The 23,045-nt window shown below is 37.9% G+C and overlaps 1 protein-coding gene across 14 annotated transcripts in view; it reads right to left on the bottom strand.

The window, feature by feature from the left end:
• PDE4D (phosphodiesterase 4D) overlaps window positions 1-23,045 on the bottom strand; it is a 1,698,276-nt gene that overhangs the window by 387,383 nt on the left and 1,287,848 nt on the right. Inside the window, exon 1 of one of the 14 annotated variants that reach the window (XM_055422344.2) lies at window positions 3,640-11,790. The exons of the other annotated variants lie outside the window; for them this stretch is intronic. Coding sequence (XP_055278319.1) covers window positions 3,640-3,728 — 89 coding nt within the window. The 5' untranslated portion in view covers window positions 3,729-11,790. Of the gene's footprint in view, window positions 1-3,639; window positions 11,791-23,045 lie in introns of those variants that run through there. 14 annotated transcript variants of the gene reach the window in all.

Raw genomic sequence — 23,045 nt, forward strand, 5'->3', positions numbered from 1 at the left:
CTCTATTAGTATGAGGGGCAAGAAAACTAGTACTTACTTTGTTCTAGTCTGAGGGAGGTTAGTGAAATCACCTCTGCCCTGCGCTACCAGGCAGCTTTGATGGTGGTCTCTTCTATTGGTACAGCATCCACCCATAGTCACCCCATAAAAAAATGTTCCTTTTAGCATTCCTTTTTGAAAAGACAAAGTTCTGTGATTTTTTCAGATTGTAAGATAAGACCATCTCTAGAAGAGTAACTTTCTATTTCAAGTTTCTGTGAATGTTACTATAATTTTAAACAATAACATTTTTAAAAAACAAAAAGTCCCAGAGTTCCCTTGGGGAATTGTCAGAATCCTCCAACCTGCTAAGACCTAGCTCCTTGTTCCTTCTTGGCTTCCAAGATAATTTTCTTCCCAGTTTCTGAGGTACTACATTTAAACATGAGTCCACTCACTGCTATTACTTTCTCAAATCTAACGGAAGCACACCATTCCTTTCTCTCTCTCCTCTAAAGCAGACATGAAGGTGTGGCTCTCATTCTAGGGCCACAGAGGAAAATCAGTCTCTTTAGACTGTAATCCTCTTTTTCTGTCTCTCTCTTTTTCTGCATCAAATCAAATTCAGCTTAATAACTTCTATGTTAATTATGTCTGGCTTTCTCTAGAAGTATATTTTATCTACAAAAGGCAAGAACTCATCACTGTTGAAAAACAACTTTCAAATCTATTTTAAACACTGTAGAACTGCCCAAGGTTGTACTTCGCAGGGATCAACACTCATCAAATACATATGATTTGTGGTTACTTTAAAAAAATCAGACTCTTTACAGACCTGGCTTTACTTTAGCCCAAATGCCATGGAAGAGTGAAAACAATACCAGAGACAAATATTCAAGCTTAACATTACAGTATTACCAGTGTCATGCATAATATCCACTCCATCTTTCAAAGAAAAGAAAAACACTCTACTAGGCACATGTGAGAATTTTACAGAATATAAAATTATTTTATTAAACAAAAAAAACTTGTAAACAAGAAATTCAACCAAGAAATCTTGGCTAACACCTCATTATGTCAGTTGCTTCAATAGTAGAACTATATCTAAAGCCTCTCAAAGGTCAAGATAAGCTTAAATTACTTCCCTGCTTTAAAGATCTCATATATTAAAAAAGAAATGAAGAAATACAAAAGCTCGGTTGCAAAACTGTGGGGTATTTTAAATGTTTACATCAAGTAGCTTAATACTTTTGACTCCAGGGATGCTATGCAATGAAACTCATTCAGAAGATAAATGTAGAATTTAAATGTGTGGGTATATGTCTATGTCTGTATGTGTGTGCATGCACATATGCGTAAATACTGTGACTCGTGAATTTGAGTTGATGCGGTCTGATAAAAATTTAAAGCTATACAATAAACATTTTCCCCCCACTGTTGTCAGTTACTTCTGTGACCGAACGCATACTCTTGTTTTTAGTACTAAGAAACCTCTGAAAATGTGAGGTCAGAGTGCCCAACTGCTGTCTTAGCTTTTTAACGTTCCATTGAACTCTTGGCCTGTGATAGGTCCTGATCATATCCGTAACTTGAGTTTTCACATAGAAATCCAACTGTCTTAGTTGAGTAATATCAACTAAGAGAGTGTATGTAGCAAGCTGTTTCATCAAATATGCATTAATGATATTCCCCCTGCATGGAGAGGAGCCTCTGAATTTAAGGAAATTTTATTCCAAATGGATAGAGAAAATAGGACCCACAGAACAGTGAAGAGAGGATATATAAACAATTAATTATTATTTGATAAATTAAGAATCAAATTAAAAGCAAATAAGTGAGCAACAGAGTCTCTCAAGTTTCGAAAGAGACTGGTCCTCAATGGCTTTTCAGGATGTCATTCTCTCCTCTTAAACTTGCTTTGAAAGCAGCTTAGAACTACAAACTCAGGGCATTTAAATACACAGAAAACTCATCCTTAGACATACCAGTGCTTGTTCTATTTTGGAAAGGATAAAACTGACAAGAAAAATGAAAATATCTTTGGCAGACCAAGAAGGCAAGTTTCATAATATATTTGCAGATCACACAGTAGAGTTTAAACTCTGCATTTCTCAAGATTTCTGAAATTCTTTAGACAAACATGCTATTTCTTTTACCCTACCCAGCAGTTAGATATGCACGATATTTGGAAACTTATTATCAGATTTCAACGGTAAGGAGTTTCTAGAAGCCACCATCTATTGGAAATATGCACAGTAATGCTTACAAATCTTAAATAAGCATACAACTTAGCACATAAGAAGCATGAGATGCAAATAATAAACATGAGAAGTGAATTCAGTAGAATGTAAAGCATATAGTAGGCATATAATTTCTAACTCTGAATCATTCTTAACTGTAACAAATTAACATAATTAATAAAAATAAATGATGTTTATTCTGTTTTGAAGCAGAAGTAGATGTTCTACTGGCAGTACCTCTAGAAGTAAGGAAGTACTACTTAAACCTTTAACTTCCATCTTTTATTTATCCCTTGTCAAAGTTTGCTTATTCTTTGTTACTAGGGAAGATTATAATTTGAGTCTTTTTGATTCCCTAAAAAATTCCAAGGGCACTATCTTTAATACCATCTAAAACAAATAAATAATTCTTGTGGATTATTCTAATCTAAACTTTGAATGTGTTTATGCAAGTAAATCCGAACACATCTGAATTCAAATTTAATGCATAATTCTAAACAGGCCTGGTGGTTTCCAGATATGTTACATTTTGTCTAAAGAAATTCTTGAAATTTTGCTTACAATTTCACCTCTATTTGCTACTGGTGAAATAGCTTGCAATGCTACAGACTAACCAATCAGAACTCAAAAAATGTGTGAAGGGTCAATCTTTTCTTTGCAAATATATAGAATACTGAAGCAAAAAGGAAATCAAAGATTTTTCTCAATGTCTTCTTTTTCTTTCCAAGCTGTCTGGTTAAAATAAGCCTAACTTGGATGTAAAGCAAAGGTGTCACTGACAATTTACTTAAGTCTTGAGGTCAAGATTGTTCATATATTTCTACAGAAATCTTTGGACATAACAGATTAAGAACATATTCCCTTCTATTTCATGGTATCCAATTCCCCTTGGCAAAATTAAAACTCTGAACTACTATCTAGACCATAGAGATAATTTCTACTTTTCCATGTGAATAGGACCTGAAACACTTATACATACACAGAAGTGTTTTGTTGTTGTTTGCTTGCTTCTTGAACCAAACAAGAACCCATTCCTGCTATTTCAAGGGTTAACTGAAAGTTAGTACGACAGAATCTGGCTACGTTATGTCCATTAAGTGGGCTAACACACTTGTTTTCCAGATGCCAGTCACGGGAATGCTTTTCTAAGTTTACCATATAACTCTCAGAATCAGCTTTTAGAGTTAGTCAATTTCCTTCTGCTTCTGGGGGTTCCCAAATACCCTCGGCTCTGTTAAGGTTCTCATCTTCACAGTTTTTATTCTGTATACTGCCCATTTATCCTGACAATTGAAGGCAATCTAGGAAACAGAAGTTAAACAGATCAATACAGGGCACAAGACTTCTTTGCAGGGGGCCTAAGGGCGACGGAGGCTGATGAAAAATATTCATCCCAGCCACAAAAAGGAAAGAACAATACCTGTAAGACTTTGAGAATCGTGATCTTGACTTGACTCTTGTGGATAGTGCTGGCACTGAGGCTCCCCGAAGGTCCCACACAAAAGCCATGTGTGAAGGAGGTTCCAGGGTTGCTGGAGACAGAGGACGTTAGAGTGGGTGCAGAGCCCTGGGGCAGGGGGGGCACTGGAGGAGCAGTAGGCACTTGTAGCCAAGGGCGGGCATTTCCTCTGAGCCTGCTCTGAGCTGCCAGCGAGGTGGCGGGTGGCTGAAGCACAGCTAGAAGAGATGGCCGGGACTTCCTGCCTCATGACACTTGCCCTTTGCGACACAGCTTGCTTCACTCCTACTTTATCTCATTAATAATGTGAGAAACGCTCCCTTGCAAATTTGTTTTTAAATATAGCCCTGATTAAACAGCACAGTCACATGCCACTCCTGGAAAGCACAACACATACACATACACACACTTTGAAAGGTATGACTGAAGTGGGTAAACCTTTATATCAAGTGTAAAGTTTAGGGGAAAAAAAGGAAACAGAAGGCCTTTGTTTTTCTTTTTTTTCTTTTAAGTAAATACATGCCCGTGACTGGGAAATTTGACATAGATTTACTAATTTTCACACAACTCACTGCCAAATGTCGTGTTTCTTATTTCAACTTCTCTTAGAAACAGGGATGAATATTATTAGTAAGCCCTCCACAAAGATTTAACAGTCTCTAAATACCAGGGCCTCCCTGCGAGTCAGCTTGAGAAGAAAACAGGCAGATCACTTTCAACACTTTTGGCAGCTTTTCCCTCAAGGAGATACTGCGTCACCTTGGAGAGTGAATTGTAACGCGTGACTTTGATGGTAACAAAGATCAATTTTCTTCTTCATTTTCTGTTCCCTAGAAACATTTCTTAACTCTATGATAAGTCCCTTAAAACAATCTTCTTTCAGATTAAACAAATGATGAAAAGCCACACAGAGCCCTTCACACATTTTACGAGTCCAACACATCTCGCTGAGGCATCTATTTCAAGATAGTGTGCTCCAGGAGTCACAGGAGCCCAGTGCCGTCATGGGTCCTCACCACCAAGTGCTATTTAATGTTAACAATGCTGCGTAATTCCATCAGTCCCTGTCTAAACACTGCCCTGCTGATGACCTCAACTGTAAACCAAGACAGAACTCCACTTCTCCAGGATAAGATTAGAGAGGTTTGGAATGCCCAGCAGTGGTTTAACCCCCTCTGGACTGGGCAAAACTGACCAACAGTTGTGTTTAGTGATCATCACCACTTTGGCCAAATTTTGAGGCCCCTTAGAGCCCAATCTATCTCATATACCCAAGGGGTCCAAAGTATTCTCACAGTTTTGGTAAAAGCTCAAGTCGGTCAACACGACACTTATTTTCACGATGACATCCAGCACATCAGGGGTTCCGGAGAACACAGGTTCCAAATCAGCTTTGGGGATGAGTAATAGAACGCACTTTTATGGTTTCACCTCTTTGTTATCTGATGGATGGGTTAAGAGATTGGGTGAGTGATAGCTGACTGAACAGCAGCGGCCTTGGAGGAGCCAAGAGTTCAAAAAACAAACATATTCTCTCTGAAATCAACTAGCAGGATTTTAATGCTTCACAAACTACATCTCTTTTGCTTTCGCATTTGGATCCTCATTTCACAAGAGCAATATGGGTGGTCATCTTGGTGGCAGTCTTTGAAAGTACTGAGAAGGAGCTCACACTTATACCAGTCTGCATTTCTCGGTGTGTTAAATTCCACTATTAGCACTTCACTCCATTATTCTATTAAATTTCCATGTCAGGAAAGCTCTTGGGAAATGCAAACATTTCTGGCAGAGTTGACACAGAGCTGAACAACTTGGTCTGTAGTGGAATGGCTTCATCCGAGACTGAAGCCAGACAGTGGAAAAAAAAAAATTGGGAGTCTGGGTGAGGAGGGTGAAAGCCACTGAAAACTGGTTGGGGGGGGGGGATAGCATGAAGGGAGAGAGGAGGGTAGACAAAGAACAAGCAAGAGAACAGGAGGGAAGGTACTGGCAAAGATTTACTTTTGCACTTTCCATGCAATACAGAGGTCTCATTTTATTCAGTGGTTATTTCAAATTTTATAGATCAAAAAGTGTTTTTAACAATGAAGGCTGCAGTCCATAAACACAACACTGGGGGCAGAAAAATATCATTTTCATTGTTATTCCAAATGCATTTGTCATGGAAAGATGGACCCTATCTTCCCATTCAGGCTAAAGCCAGCAACAGGTAGGTATTTTGACTAAAACTTGTTTTTGTCCACTCTAATTTACTTTTGAAAAGAATGTTCTGTTAATTGATATCTACCTGATAAACTATAAGGGGATAATAATAATGCATGATGGAGGTATTACAGAAAGTCTACATTTTTCTGAAAGAAATGTATATTGAAGAGATGCAAAGTTGTCTTTTTCATTATCACCCAAAGGTTTCTTTTCCCCTTCCGCTTCTCAAAAGCAGACATCTGGAAAAGTTAAACACGATCAAAACCACAGAACTATAAATGTGAAATGATGACCAGGAAAATGGAAACTTGGATCCTTTTTTTCCTAATGCGAAATTAAATGAAGTTACAAGAAGTATCTGCCAGTGTTAATGCTATTTTTCTCCTTAAATAATTACTCACACCTCCATCTAATTTCTTCTATATAGCGAGGCATAATCTCTGTTAGGTGACCAGGTCTCAGCAAGGTCACAGAAATACACTGTTTACTTCTGAGATTAATAATGAGCAAAGTTAAGTTTGATTTTAATACTTTAAGTATAACCATTAATATCATTTTCTGGGACTAGCTAGTACTTCACAAAACTTCACAAACGTGAGAATTTAGGCAATTGGAAACAATATAAAGGTTAAATAAGATATTTGCTAGGATGAATCTTTGCTGTCATTTATCTTTCAAGCAGCTGTTTTCCCTGGAGAACGAAATAGCAACCCACTTCAGTATTCTTGCCTGGAGAATCCCATGGACAGAGGAACCTGATAGGCTACAGTCCATGGAGTCACAAAGAGTCAGACACAACTGAGCGACTTCACTCACTCACAGCTGTTTATAAATTTCCCTTCTCATGTATTAAATGGTAGAGAAAGAAATGAAATAGAAATCTTTTGAATATTTTAATTTCTGTCCTATTAGTAAGCATTTATTTTCCAGAAGATTCAGGAAAAGCATGATTGAATGTCAAGGAGAAATGTTTCATCTCTAAAACAAACTCTTCTTTTGCAAGTTGGAAATTATATTTACATCCCAGGGAAAACCAGACTCTTTAAACTTTGTTTTCACCCAGATGTTATTCACTTCATTCTTAACCTCCCTAAAATCTCAAGAAAATGCCCATCTCCTGCCAGTAACGTAGATTTTATGTTCTGCAGATCTCTAAATAAGGAATCTTTGCCTCTTGAACATTTCTGCAATTTTGGTTCCAAGATTCCAGATGTTAAAATGGCAAGATTAAGGCTTGATCAGTTCAGTTCAGTCGCTCAGTTGTGTCTGACTCTAAGGCTTGATGTTTGATATAAACTCAGAATTTCCTTTATAGGAGATAGCTTGTTGTTACTTCTGTGTCGCTAAGTCGTGTCCCACTCTTTTGTGACCCCATGGACTACAGCCTGCTAAACTCCTTTGTCCATGGGCTTTCCCAGGTAAGAATACTAGAATGGGTTGCCATTTCCTTCTCTAGGGGACCTTCCTGACCCAGGGCTTGAACTTGCATCTCCTTCACTGGCAGCCAGATTCTTCACTGTTGAATCACCAAGAAAGCCTATAGGAGATAGTTACTATGAATTGATTTTGAAAATCCTAAATTTAAAAGTAGGAGAATTTAAATATAATCACATAGCACTTATTTACACACCAAGTCACTATTGGAGAGGTGGAAGGGGAAGATTTAAGCTAAACTTAGAGACACCGAGAGTTACATTAGTGGGGTTGTGTGATGTTGAAATAACACTGCGTCAGAAAACCAGAGCAGACAGAGATATGGGTTCAAGATAATGCTGTATTTTGAAACAGTTGCTGGTTGCAGACTCAAAGGCAGCAGAGTTTAATGTGGAAGTAAACAGCTTCATTTTCATGTTATCATTTATCTCTGATAATAGTTTCATTAAAACAATTCTATTTTCATGGTGATCTGCTACGAAAGAGTGTGCAGAAAGGAAATTTAACAACTGGACTTAACACACTTCTGAAAACCTATTCATTCAGTATAAGTAATTTTGGTTTAAACAAGGCTTCTTATTACATTAATACACTATCATGATCAACTATCAATTATTATTCTAAATGAAAATGCTGAAAAATTATACTAACATTTTCTTTGAATTGCTTTCAAATAGTCATTCTAAATCTTATATGTGTCTACTTGATTCAGAGGGCAATCATTCCAAGTTCTGAAAGAAAACTGAGACTTTTTTTATGAGCTGTAATACAGTGGAGTACTAATAGAATTGAGGGTAACCCATAGTCTTAAGAGCATTAAGAAAGCATATTCTACATTTTAAGCAGCTTCAGATGTACCCTTTATTCACATATGTTCCAGGACACAAGTGGAAATATAATGTAATTAAATAGCTAAAATTATTATTATTAATTAATTTTGTTATAGAAGTTTTTAAAGCTTTAAAAAATATGTATAGTTGATTTACAATGTCTTGCTGGCTTCAGTTATACATATGCATACATCCTTTTTCAATACTTCTTTCCGCTATGATTTATCACAGGACACTGAATAGTCTCCTGTGCTATGCAGGAGGACCTTGTTTATCCATTCTCAATTTAATAGTTTTCTTCCGCTAAGCTCAAACTCTCAGTTCATGCTCCTCCCATCCTTCCTTCCCCTTGGCCATCACCAGCCTGTTCTCTAAGCTTGTGAGTTTGTTTCTGTTTTGTAGATAGGTTCATTTGTGTCATATCTAAGATTCCACATATGAGTGATATCATACAATACTTTTCTTCGTCTGACTTACTCCTCTCAGTATGACAATCTCTAGGTCCATCCACGTTGCTACAAACTGCATTGTTTCATTCTTCCTTGCGGCTGACTAGCAGTCCATCGTATACATGTATCACATCTTCTTTGCCCATTCATCTGTCAATGGGCATTTAGGTTGTTTCCATGTCTTAGCTATTGTGACTAGTGCTGCTATGAATATAGGGGTGCATGTATCTTTTTGAATTATAGCTTTGTCTGGATATATGCCCAGGAGTGGGATTACTGGAGCATATGGTGATTCTATTTTTAGTTTTTAGAGGAACCTCCAAATTGTTTCCGATAGTGGCTGCACCAACTTACATTCCCACAAACAGTACAGGAGAGTTTCCTTTTTCTCCAGACTCTCTCTAGAGCTTGCCATTTGAAAATAGCTAAAATTATTAAAAGAGAGAATAAAATAAGTGGCAAGATGCATGATTAAATATAAAATAAAGATAAGACTAAACTTTGAATCAAAATACTTTGTTAAACACTCAAGTTTTCTATCTACATATTTTAGGAATGTTCTATCAATTTGGAAGATAATTAGGTCAAGCCCTTTCTATCTAATAAGGCTCTGAGTTCTTTCTAAACACTTGGGTAAATGGGGGGTAAGAGGGAAAAAGTAGGGAGGAAGAAATAAGAGGGAAGGGAAAGAAGTTTTATGTTTCTTAAGTGCCTGGTAAATAACTAACGAAGTCCTAGGAGGGTTTTTTTTTTTAAGTAGTTAACAGGAAATACTTCTAAAGTCAAATGCTTCCCAAAATTTGAAATTAACATAGGCTAATCACTTGAAATAAAAACCGAACCATTATGTTTTTAAATGTGTGCAAAATCTTCTGGGGTCAATAAGTGTTTGTCTAAATTTCTGTATATGACAATTCTAAAAGTCAGAAAATTTTTCTTTTCATTATTGTACTCCTGATTGTAGACTGAAAAAAAAAAAAAAAGCCCTGCTTAGTTATTGACAGATGAGTCCAAGGGTGGATACAGAACTTCAATCTTGAAAGTCACTTCCTCCAGGAAGACTTCCCTGCTTTCCCAGACTAAGGGATATCTCCACAGCACTTCCTGCACTTCCTCTTTGTCACCAGCAGCACATCTGTAATTACTTTTTCAATGACTGGCTTCCCTGACTGACCCAAACATCATGAGGACATAAACTCTGCTTTCCTACTGCATCCCCAGTGTATAGAAAAATAAACCGGTCACAATAATTCTGTTTAATGAGTAAGTAAATCAGTCATCTCAGGACTTCTTGAAAAGAAGATGCATCACCTATATTATATTCTTTTATGTTCCTAAGTAGGAGCAAAAAACAAAAATTTGCGATGGGTAATTTAGGTGGGATTTATCTATTTTCTCTTTCCTTAGATGTACCTTCTGACAAAGCCACACTGTAGCAATCAATCAAAATAAAATAAAATGAATATTCGACCTAAAAAAAAAAGGATACAAACGAACTCATCTACAAAACAGAAATACAGTTACAGATGTAGAAAGCAAACTTATGATTACCAAGGGGGAAAGGGAGGGAGAGGTAAACTGAGAGATAGAGACTGAAGTATATACACTGCTGTATATAAAATGGGCTAATGAAGGACCTGCAGTATAGCACAGGGGATCCTACTCAGTACTCTGTAATAATCTATATGAGCAAAGAATGTAAAACAGAGCAAAGTATGTATAACTGATTCACTTTGCTACACAGCAGAAACTAACACAATGTTGTAAATCAACTATACTTCAATAAAAATGAATTTTTTAAAAATAAAACAACAAAATCAGAAAAAACACTGTTACTGTTATGACCAAATGAATACAAGCCTGTTCCCAGAATTTTTTTTTTGTTTGTTTGGATGAAACACCATTGGGCAAGTATTCAGGGCAGCCCTAGTAGGGAGAATTAGAGCCACAGTTATGCTACGAACTTGCCATATGACGTTGAGCATTGTTGCCTGATCTTGTGAATTCAGTGTCTTATCCAAATGAGAATCATTGAAAAAACGCCACCCCAAATTTTAGGAATTGCTACTAATATCAGTAAGTGTTTTAGAAAACAAGAAAATTATTTTTCATACTGTTAGAAACACAGTTTTAAGAACTGTCCTCTAAAATGGTCACTATATGGGCATGGTAAGTTGGCATATCATTTAACCAGTTACAGAAGAAATCAATCTTCAGTTTTGATGGTCCTTTTCTCCCCGCCATTTGAAATTTTTTATCCTGTGTGTAATCTATGGGGTTGCAAAGAGTCGGACACGACTGAAGTGACTTAGCAGCAACAGCAGCAGCAAGGACAGAATATCTGGCATGTTTTAAAGATTAATCCTACAGCAAAATTTTAATATTTTATTTGCAAATTGAAAATCTTCTATTAGTTCTATTTAAAAACACTAAAAAAAAAATAAGTAGCAAAGGATTCTACCAAAGTTAGCTGATGGAATTTTTCTCAATTGTTCAAAATCCTGGCCTTCACCTAAATATAGAAACATAACCATTTATTTTTTGAAAACTTATGGGATCCTGAAGACAGGTTGTTTAATTGGAAAAGCATTCGCAGTACTGATTCCAACTCATGCTGCTCTCCTTGTTGACCACGCACCAAATAAGGGCAGAAATGGCCTCTTTCAGTTTTTTAGAACTATGTTAACAGACAAGAAAAGCAGTGATGGAATTACCAGGCTGAGGAATAAAACTCCTCCCTTGGGAGAAAGAAAAAAGACCCCAAATACCATGGATCTCTAAATAATAACAACCTCATGATTTCAAGTTTGGCACTGGGACTTTTTTCCATGACACTGTTCAATATCTCGCTAAATCTGGATGTCCATTTATTGGAGCCAATATTCATAAACTCTCCCATTTCTGGGTACTTACTGCTGATATACCATCCCCAGAACCCCTTCTTTACCCTGACACTCTCTAAGTATTGACTGATTCTGTGAAGCAAATGTCATCACAAGGCTGGGGTTCTTTTTTTAATTCTTTATTTTACTATGACAATGGTGGTGGGTTTTAGTCACTAAGTTGTATCTAACTCTTGTGATCCCATGAACTGTAGCCCACAAGGCTCCTATTTCTATGAGATTTCCCAGGCAAGAATACTGGAGTGGGCTGCCATTTCCTTCTCCATGGGATCAAACCCGGGTCTCCTGCAAGGCAGGCAGATTCTTTACCGACTGAGCCACCAGGGAAGCCTGATTTTGACAATAACAACCACTCATGGTGTGGTAAGGAAGGGCTTGACATGGGCTTCCCTGGTGGCTCAGACGGTGAAGAATCCACCTGCAATGCAGGAGACCTGGGTTCAGTCCTTGGGTTGGGAAGATCCCCTGGAGAAAGGAATGGCTACCCACTCCAGTATTCTTGCCTGGAAAATTCCAGGGACAGAGGAACTTGGTGGGCTACAGTCTATGCAGTCGTAGAGAGTTGGACACAACTAAGCAACTAATACTTTTACTTTCAAGGGCTTCAGTTCAGTTCAGTCGCTCAGTCGTGTCCGACTCTTGCGACCCCGTGAATCACAGCACACCAGGCCTCCCTGTCCATCACCAACTCCCGGAGTTCACTCAAACTCATGTCCATCGAGTCGGTGATGCCATCCAGCCATCTCATCCTCTGTCGTCCCAGTCTCCTCCCACCCCCAACCCCTCCCAGCATCAGACTCTTTTCCAGTGAGTCAACTCATCGCATTAGGTGGCCAAAGTATTGGAGTTTCATCCTTATAATAATATACCGATACATTTATTCTTATATTTATTCTGTTTTCCAGCCAGGGAAATGGAGTCTTCAAATGTCAGTCATTTGTCCCTGTGTTCACACAGCCAATGAGTGGTAGATCTGAGATTAAAACTGAGGCCTCTCCAATTGTAAAACTCAGATTGTTAACCTGAATATGCCTAGACGATAAGTGAGCTAGGGGATGAAACAGGGCAGGTTCCCTGCACCGGAGAGTTAAGTCATGGAGGAAGTGTGATGATCACAGAAGGAACAGATAACAGGTACAATGGTTGAATAACGTGAGTTGGTCTTTGCCAGCTCACTGGTAGACGTCACTGTCACTGCTTCATAGATGAGCAGCAATCGCAGGTCAGCGAGATTAAGGAACTAGGCAGGTATCGCAGAAAATAATATAGATGGAGATGTGAGTCTGAGCTAACGTTGCCCATCTCAAACCTTGTCTTCACCTCAGTGGGCTTACCCAAGCTTTTTAAATTCCTAATTCTAGGGCCAAGATTGGTCTGGAGATCTCAGGTGGGGCCGAGTGTGCCCAACGGAGACAACCAGAGAGGCGGAGAGAGGGGGGGCCTGGCAGGGTTTAGTTAAGACTTGAGAAGTGATACTATTAACACAATGCCAGTGCTTGCAGCACTGTGTATTGCTCTGTATTTTCTCTGTATAGTTTAAATAGAAAAGAAATGTAAACTTTTCAGTCCATCCAACCAAAGCGAGCAATTCACTAGGAGCTAAACTTGAAATCTGAGTGTTTGAGTAACAGTGAAAGAAAACAGTATATTTTTGTTATCTGTTTTATCACCGGATGCATGCAATCTAAGGCACCATTTTCTAGCTATCCCTCAAAACCACCTCAGACGTTCATGTGCACAGTCAGGCCATTCACATGGCAACCATGGCAGGTTCTTCCTTCCCTCCCTTCTTCCCCTTTCTTTCTGCCCTTCCATCCACTCATAAATAAATATCAAGCATCTACTATGTGCCAGGTGCCATGCCAGATGCACTCTGGTGATCGATGGTGAACACAATTATGCCCAAACAGAGCACGAACAAATAGAAGACTGATCCTTAAGGCTTAGAAGAAACTGGACTGGGCTTACGTTTTGAAAAAGTATCAGGGTAGTAGGAAGAGTACAGGTATAAAATATTTATAGACATGAATGATGACATGAGCTCTTATTTATGAAAAATGTATATAATTAAGGAGAAAGTGAGTTTTCAGATGATCAACACTAAAATCAAATCTAAAAATGTAATTTTGGTGAAACACCTTTCATAGCACCTAGTCCAGGGGAAATATTGCTCCTCTGACAGTCTAGTCTTAATATTATCTCAAACTGGGAGGGGTGCAGGAGAGAGACGTTTATAAATAATTTCTTATTTCATACTTAGTGTAGTGCGTGGGTGTAACTCAGTGCTAAGAGCTAAGGATATAAAGGAAAAATGGTCCCTCTTTATACAGGTTTTCGACTGGGAAAACATCTCACCTCATAAAAACATCTCTCTAACCTCTCGTGGTTAGTGTTTTCTCAATCAAATATATCAATATTGATCACAACATTAAAACTGACAGTTCCTTGGCTTTCTCTTTTACAGAAAATAGAACGCCATAAACAGGGCAATCAGCTCTGGAATATTCCAGAATGAACTGATTACAGATTTCTAAAACACAAACTTGAGGAGACATATAAACCTTGTTTCAGAAAAATTGCAGAATATGTTTTTTGCCATATCAAAAAATATTTTTTTTCCAAAATCATACTATGAAAAATTTCAAAAATTCAGAAAAGTTGAAAGAATTTTATAGTACACATCTGTGTAGATACCACTTAGGTTCTGACAGTAACATTTAAGAGCTGTTTCTTTAAAGGGGATTATCATACTGGACTTGAGCAATCAGTACTGTTACAATGAGATGCATCTGAAGAATTATGTATGCCTTTGTACCTCATGTTGAACTTAGCATTGAAGTCTCTGTGCTTTCATACTGAGTCTGTTTTAAAGGATGGACTCTGTGGGAGAAAGACAACGTGTTTTTCCTATTCAATGTTTTTCCTATTCAATTTCCTATTCAACGTGTTTTTCCTATTCAATTCATCTCAGATTTGAATTCCAGAACCTTACTACAAAAGTAAACAAATGATTGCAAAGTAAAGGTTGAAGACTTGCTACAGGATTATGAATTATCAAAATAAATATCCATTTAAGTGATAAAAACTGTCAATCATGAGTTTTCATACACCTTCAGTCCTAGGTAATATGTTTTCTGAATTGTTTCATACAGGCTAATTCCTAGTAAACTGTGAATTCCATCAGATGATTGGGAATATTACACTGATATTGTACAAAATATCCTATAATTTCTATGAACCAGAGGAGCTGTTCAATACATGGGAACTTTGGTTTTTCTCTGGATTTTATTTTTTGTTTCCTTATATTTTTAAATGAATATTATATCAATACATCAGTGTTAGGCCTAGATTGTTATGAACAAAAAAGAGGCTCTGTTTTGTAAAAAAAGAAAAAAATTTCTAATATCAATGAATCTATTTTCACCTACTATTTCTGATGTGTCTGTGGAAAAAGCTTGCTACATTCTCAGGAATTTGAGATGCAGGTCAAGGTCAAATGACATCATAAAAGTGACAAAGCAAACTGTAGTCTCCATGAAACCAAAGAACTCATACAAATAATTACTAAACACTCTCTGTTCATCTTTGGAGTTGGATACTTGAAAAGAATTCAATCAAGAAGTAAGTGCTGTAGCGTCATCTGAGAAGCCTTGGCTCCCAGGTGTTCAAGGACTGTGGAGCATCTCAGATTCAGAGAAATGACTCTTCAGGTACATTTAAGGATATGTATTTGCAACTCTAGTACTAACTTATCACAGGGTTGAGTGAAAATGGTAAATACAGCAAAAAAACATAAATAGCATAGAGTGGCGTTTTCAAGAAGATCTTAGTGTCAACATTTTGTTAAAAGGGAATTATAAAGTTTGTGCATGTATACACACACACACACATGTACACACACAATGGAATATTATTCAGTCATGAGAAGGATGGTGATCCTGCATTTGTGACAATATAGGTTTGCTCTGAGCACATTCTGTTAAGTGAAATAAGTCAGACAGAGAAAGACAAATACTGTATGATATCATGCACACGTGGAATCCAAAAAAGTTGAACCCGTGAAGACAGAGAGTAAAATGGGGGTTACAGAGGCTGAGGGGTGGGGAACAGAGAAGACGCTACTTAAGGATACAAATTTGAAACTAGTAGCTAAATAAATCCTGGCGTTCTGATGCACAGTACAATGATTATAAACAATATTATATGATAAACATCAAACTTTCTAAGAGACTAGATCTTAACTACCCATCACAGAAAAGAAATGATAATTATGTAACATGAAAAAAGTATATTATAAGCTACTAACACTAGATAGAATCTAGTTACTCATGAAAAGCATTTGTTGATTAATATAATTAATAAAAATATATACCAAAATATTGACAAGGTTATCTCTGGTTAGTAAGATGAGAGGCTTTTTTAAACATTCTTTTCTGCAGTGTTCAGATGGTCTACAGTGCATAGGGATTATTTTTTATAATTAGATAAAACTAAATATGTGCTACTAAAATCCTTGAATACTTGTTTCTTTTTTTCCCACCAGGAGTGTTAGACTTTTAACTTGATTAAATTTCAACCAAAGGTCATGAATAAAAACTTGAATTCATGTTAAACATGTCTTATGGCTTACACATTGCTGAGATGTTAAAGGGTCAGAGAGAGAAGTACAGGGAAGCCAGAAAGCACACACACCATTTAATGTCTACAATGATATGATTTAAAATCAAATTAGAAGCAGTATGATGCGGCCTGAAGACATTTAACTAGAGAAGACAGAGCAGTCTGCCTCTTGGAGGTAAAAGAGCCCTGGCCAGAAAACAAGCAAAAAGAGAGAGACCAAGCTCTTTGTCGGTTTAGGGACCCAGTGGATGCCAGTCTGCAAGATATTCTAAGAAAAGAGCTAGATGTATGCATAGCTCCCTCTTGTGAAGAGAGGTTTTCATGACTCTTTTGCATTGCACTGTTTAGTCTCTAAGTCATGATTGACTCTTTTATGATCCCATGAACTATAGCCTGCCAGATTCCTCTGTCCATGGGATTTCCCAGGCAATAATACTTCTCCAAGGGATATTTCTGACCCAGGGATCGAACCCATGTCTCCTGCATTGCCAGGTGGATTCTTTACCACTGAGCCACAAGGGAAGCCCACCAGGACTGTGCCTTCATCCAAAGAGCCAAGAGCTTCAATTAGACCTACAGGGCATTTGCTTAGCTTTCATCATCTGGGAACTGACTTCCTGTCTTTCCATACAGAGAGTGCATATGTGGTATCACAGACTTGGTATCCTACTTCTCTACTATTAAATGTGTACATAAATATTCCACATGGTTGTGTTTCTTGACATTTAATGTTTTAAAAATAACTTCCCCAAGGTAGAAAAATCAGCATGTGTGTTTGTCCCCATTAATTCACAAACTTGCTCTCTTGCTCTGACGAATACTGTTTCTCTATCTGACAAAAGGCAATTGAATATTGAAAACTGAGGCTATGTTTAAAATCAAATATTGTCCAATCATCTTAAAAATAGAGAAGCACTTAATTATAAAATGTTAGTATGGTTCTGAGGACCATTTGGAAATATACTAGTCACCTCAAACTTTACATGATAATGACTGATAAAAAATACTATCCTTTTAGGCATGTGGGAATTAAGGACATTTTCTTCTATGCTTGGATTAGCTCTTTACTTAGAATAAAAATCTTATTCATGTAAATGATTCCACTGGTTTACATTATTACAATGATTTGGATAACCGCACAGCAAGAAACGTTAAATTCTGGATGCATCCTGTAAAAACACTGAAATTACTCTTGAAGGTGATACAACGTATGGCAAGAAGAGCTGTGTTTTATCTGATATATAGTCTCATTCAAAATGAGAGAAAATGATTTGTTTTCACATTCAGTTGAACAACTGATTGGAAGTAAGTACAGTCTCTGTTTTGCCTGTGATGGGCTATCCTACCTAATTAATGAGGATCTCCATTATCTGTACTCACTTTCTTCCTCAAACTCATATAAAACATGTTTTTAAGCCAGGCAAGTGAAATAGTATGGCTGAACATACACTAGTGTTAAAAAGGTATAAAAAAAGAACAGAATAACGTCATTTGCAGCAACATGGATTCAACTAGAGGCTATCACATTGAGTGCAGTAAGTGAGAAAGAGAAAGACAAATACCTTATCACTCATATGTGGAATCTAAAATATGACACAAATGAACCTATCCACAAAACAGAACCAGATTCACAGACGTAGTGAACAGACTTATGGTTGCCAAGGGGGAGAGGAGGAGGGAGAGGGATGGACAGGGAGTTGGGGTTGGTAGCTGCAAACTACTGCGTTTAGAATGGATCAACAACAAGGTCCTAATTTATACCACAGGGAACTATATTCAATATCCTGTGATTAAACCATAAGGAAAAGGAATATTTTTTTTAAAAAGAATGTATGTAAAAAAGGAATGACACAAACACACTGTTATATTTAAATGGATAACCAACAAGGACCTACTGTAGAGCACATGGAGCCTGCACAGTGTCACATGGCAGCCTGGATCAGAGAGGGATTTGTGGGAGTATGGATACATGTAAATATATAACTGAGTCCCTTTGCTGTTGACATGAAACTATTACAACATTGTTAATCAACTATACTGCAATACAAAATAAACTGTTAAAAAAACAAAAAAGTAACAATACCAAAGGGTGGCTTGGCATGACCTTCCATAATCTCTAGTTTCTCTAAAGTGAAAGTGAAAGTCACTCAGCTGTGTCCGACTCATTGCCACCCCATGGACTATACAGTCCATGGAATTCTCAGGCCAGAATACTGGAGTGGGTAGCTGTTTCCTTCTTCAGGGGATCTTCCCAACCCAGGAACTGAACCCAGGTCTCCCACACTGCAGGTGGATTCTTTACCAGCTGAGCCACCAGGGAAGCCCAAGAATACTGGAGTGGGTAGCTGTTCCCTTCTCCAGGGGATCTTCCCCAGTCAGGGATCGAATCCAGGTCTCTAGCACTGCAGGCAGATTCTTTACCAGCTGAGCTACCAAACCATCCTAAATAACACAGAAAGGAAGAACAACATCCTTCCTATGCAAATGTAGGTTCAAGACAAGTTCCCAAGACCCCCTTCTTTCCAGTCAAACTGTCATCACGCCTTGGGCTACTACTCATTAGAAATTTTGCTGTGGCAAAATGAGGTAGAGAAGGAAGGAACAAATATATGTACGAACCAGCCCATACTTAGACCTCGTGACTTCCCACGGGCTTGTCAAAGACCGACAGCTCCCAGGTATATCTCCACCCCTGACATTTTCCCTCTTTTCAAAATAGCATGTTTTCCCCCTTGTTGGACATTGACATTTGGATGTATAACAGTCTTAGGTTGAATTGCTCCCAGGCTGGAATGCTGCAGTCTACGGGGTTGCAAAGAGGCGGACACAACTGAATGACTAAACTCAATTGAACTGAGATGCAGCAAACTCTTGCTGTGGATACTTTATTTGGAAAGGTGGCAGGGAGGTAACTGTATTAAATTTGAGGTTGGGAAAGTGGGGCAGGGAGGGACAAGCATCAGTGACACATGCATCAGTGAGCAGGTGATCATGGTGAGCACATGGAAATCCCCCTTCTTGGTGACTGCTTTGAGTGACCATCTACACACATCTCGGGCTCGTGCCACTGAAGCATGTGGAATGCGTGGTGTGTAAGCATACTCTGTTCTTTAAATGTCTGAGGCTAGACCTGGGAGTGTTTAGTCACAAGCCCTCTGGGCAGCCCACACACAGTCTAGCAAGATCCTTTGAACAGAGAAAGTTCCCAGCTGCCCAGATGAGAAGTCGATGGAGCACACAGGCTCTGCCGGCCACGGGTAAGGGTTGACTTTGGGGTAGGTCTTGGGGGCGGGGGCAGGGCTTGAAGCCTCTACCCACAAATATGCCTCTCAGTGCCCACACTGAATTTTAGGTTCCCATTCCAGCACCTTACCACTAAATCTGTATTTTCCTTGTCTTTCCTCAATTCGGCAAATGAAAATACAAGTTGTTGTTTTTTTTTTTTTTTTTAATTTTTCTCAGGCCCAAACCCTTGAATCATCTTCGACTCATTTCTTTTTTTCTTTCTCCATATGAAAATCCATCATCACATACTGTCAGCTCTGTTTTCAAACTGGAGCCAGAATCAACTGGTCACTTGGCACCACTTCCACTGCCACCACCCTGGTCCAGGTCACCATTGTCTCTTGCCCTGACTACTGAAGTGGCTTCTTGACCATTTTTTCCTGCTTCCATCCTCATTCCAAGCCTATTCTCAGAATACTCAGAGTGATTCTTTGCAAATGTACGTCATTTCCCTGCTCAAAACCCTCTTCTGTTTCCCACTTCACCTGGGATAAAGTCCAAACTCTTCATCATGGCTTACAAAAGTCCTTTCCGATCACCCTAATCTCTTCCTTCTTTTCCTTCTGGCTTACTGGGTTCCACCCAAGTGGTTTCACCCAGGAACCACTGTGTTTCTTGAACACAACGTGCCTGCTCCTACCTCGGGACCTTTGCACTTTGCTGTTTCTTCTTCCAAAAATGCTCTTGCTTCAGACATCAGCATGGTCCTTTCATTTTCTTAAGATCCAAATGTCAGTTTATAAAAGAGATGGCTACCCATTCTGACTATTCAATCTAAAATAGCCCTGCTGTCACTCTTGTTTCTTTACTTGGTGTTGTTTCTCTTCACAGAACTTATCATCATGACACACTGTATATTTTGTATATGCATTTCACAATGTCTATCCTTCGCCAAACACGAAAATGAAATTTCGTTAGACTAGAAACTCAGCTTTGTTTACTGCTGATACCAGCAACTAGAATAGGGTCTGTTAGTGGTAGGGGTTCAATATATTTTTGCTAACTGGATGAATTCATTCATCTGACAGCTACTTGAGATAAATATTGATAGTTATTAATCAATAAGTATCTGTCACTGGCATTGTCCTATGACAAATTTATACAAGCAGTTACAACTCTTCAGAAGCGTAATAATACATCCAATGCACAAGATGATAAGCTGTACCCCATGCATGGTAAATCCCTAGAATTTGAAGAGGAGATTATTATTAAGAGTGGTCGTTAGGAAAAGGTAAGAAGAAAAGATTTATACTGGATTGTGCAAAACTTTGAATGTTTTGTTAGGAGCGGTACCTTTGTTACATTTAAAAGCAAAGAATAAGTTTCTGACCAAGGGAGTGAAATAATGAAAGCAGAATTTTAGAGCAATTGATGTTGACTCTATTCCACAAGGATTTGAGCAGGGAACACTGGAGCCAGGAGATGAATGTCATGAACTTTTCCACCTCAAATCCTCATTTATCAATGTTGGAGATGTTGGCACATAGAATGAATATAGTTTGTTTTTTAAACCCAGCTTCATTCAAGTTAGTTGATATACAAAAAGTTGTACATATATAAAGGATAAATTTGATGAGTTTGGACACATACATACACCCATGAAACCATCCACATAAATAAGGTGATAAATATATCCATCACCACCAAAAGTTCCCTTGTGTCTCTTTGGTTTCTGGATTTGTGCAAAGTTTTAAGTGTAAAATATAGCATCGTTAACTATAGGCACTATATTGTACAGCAGGTCTCTAGAACTCATTCATCTTTTGAACACAGTTTTTAAACAACTGTATTACTGCGTGCTTTTCATGATCAATTAGGAACTTGTGTGTCCATACTGTGAATGTTAACTAACATACTTCAGCTGTGGAAAAGTGTGCCTATGGTTTCTCTAGAATGAAAAGTGAACCTGCTAAAGGTGTGAAAAACTCAGATTCATTCTCCTTCATGTTACCTGAGAACTAAGAAATCAGGTAGTGAAAAAAGGTAAGGTTGGACAGAAATATGCTGCGGGTTAGCTGGTGAGCTAAACATACGAGTAAATGACAATAAATGTGTTGAAGGCGTCTGTAATGACTGGAATTACTCTTCATTTTAATTTGCTTCTTTTCTAGGACCTAATGCATATTGCAATCTTCCTTTTTCTGAAACTGTGCTGTCAAGAAAAAGAGTGCTCTGTGTTCTACTTGACTATGAACTTCCTGGGGCCATGTAATCTGGGAATTGCCCAGCGCAGTAGGAATTAAATAAACGTATATTCAATGAATCCCTCAAACCTCTTAGAAGTCAGACCCCAGGGAAATTTCATTATTTTGTTTTAAATTTTGCTATTCCTTCTTGTAATGAATATTTAATTCTGCTTTGTTCAAGATAGGATTAAAGGCTTCTCTATTTCCTTTGGTAATTAGTTTATGTAAACCAAGTCATCTATTTCCTCACCTACCCATGGACAACAGCTGGTGCTTAAATGTTCACAACTTTATTTGACCTTGATATGTGTGATATATATATTTATATACTGATATATATACATCAGTGGCTGAACTGAATATATATATATTCTCAGGTGGCTCAGTGGTAAAGAACCTGCCTGTCAGTACAGGAGATACAGGAGCCCTGGGTTGGGAAGATCCCCTGGAGGAGGAAATGGCAACCCATTCCAGCATTCTTGCCTGGAAAATTCCATGGACAGAGGAGCCCAGTGAGCTACAGTCATGGGGCTGCAAAAAGTCAGACATGACTGAGTACACACAAATGCATATTGATTATTTATATATATATATACACATATATATGTGTATATATACATGTGAGTATGTATCAGTGTATATACATATATGTATATGTTTATGCATATATAAGTATATATAAACCAGCATCATTTGAGAATATAAACTAGTAAATGTCAGTGTCTGATATATGTTTGTGAAAAATTCCAAATGATTAATTCTATCAGTTTATGTTAAAAGTCAATTTAGTCCAAAAGTTAAAAATAAAGAGAAAATTGTATGTAGAGAAAATTAAGTCCTAAGAGTTGTGTGACACTATTATGTAGTCTCAATTCCATGTTTTAACTCAGCTCATCAAATTATTCTCCAGGTAAACATGTGAACATGGCTCTCAATCTCCTAGGTACTAGGGATTAAAAGCTCCAAGAAAATTCACAGAATCTACAGTGAATGAAGAAAGCAAATTATTCCATAAAGCGCAGCCTTTTGTGCCTGTGCTCACATTATGTTCACACTTTCAGATACCCTCTTTTTTACAGAATTATTGACTACAGTCACCATGCTACAACTAACGTATCCTTTTATAAAATAAAAAAGATAAAATATATATTTTTAGTAAAAAATTCATGCTACCAAAAATGTCTTGAAGAAAAGCTCACCTGACAATAGTGTCAAATTTGTGCTTTGTGACACAAGATTGTGGTGTTTTTGCCAATACTATTTATGGGATTTCCTTTGATAGTCTATGCAAAGCCATTTCTCAGGAACTGTGTGCTCAGGGCAAAGTCCAATTTAACATGTTTCATTCTCCCGTTTCTATCTTTAGCCCCTCTCCATAGGCACTGTGAAATTCATTAGCAGGGAAAGGCCAGGGCACCAGGCAGATTGTGAAGGGAGGAAGGATTAGAGGAGGGT

This window comes from Moschus berezovskii, chromosome 18 (genome assembly GCF_049115385.1).
Source record: "Moschus berezovskii isolate FMDL1 chromosome 18, NW_MosBer_1.0, whole genome shotgun sequence".
Classification (NCBI taxonomy): Eukaryota; Metazoa; Chordata; class Mammalia; order Artiodactyla; family Moschidae; genus Moschus; species Moschus berezovskii.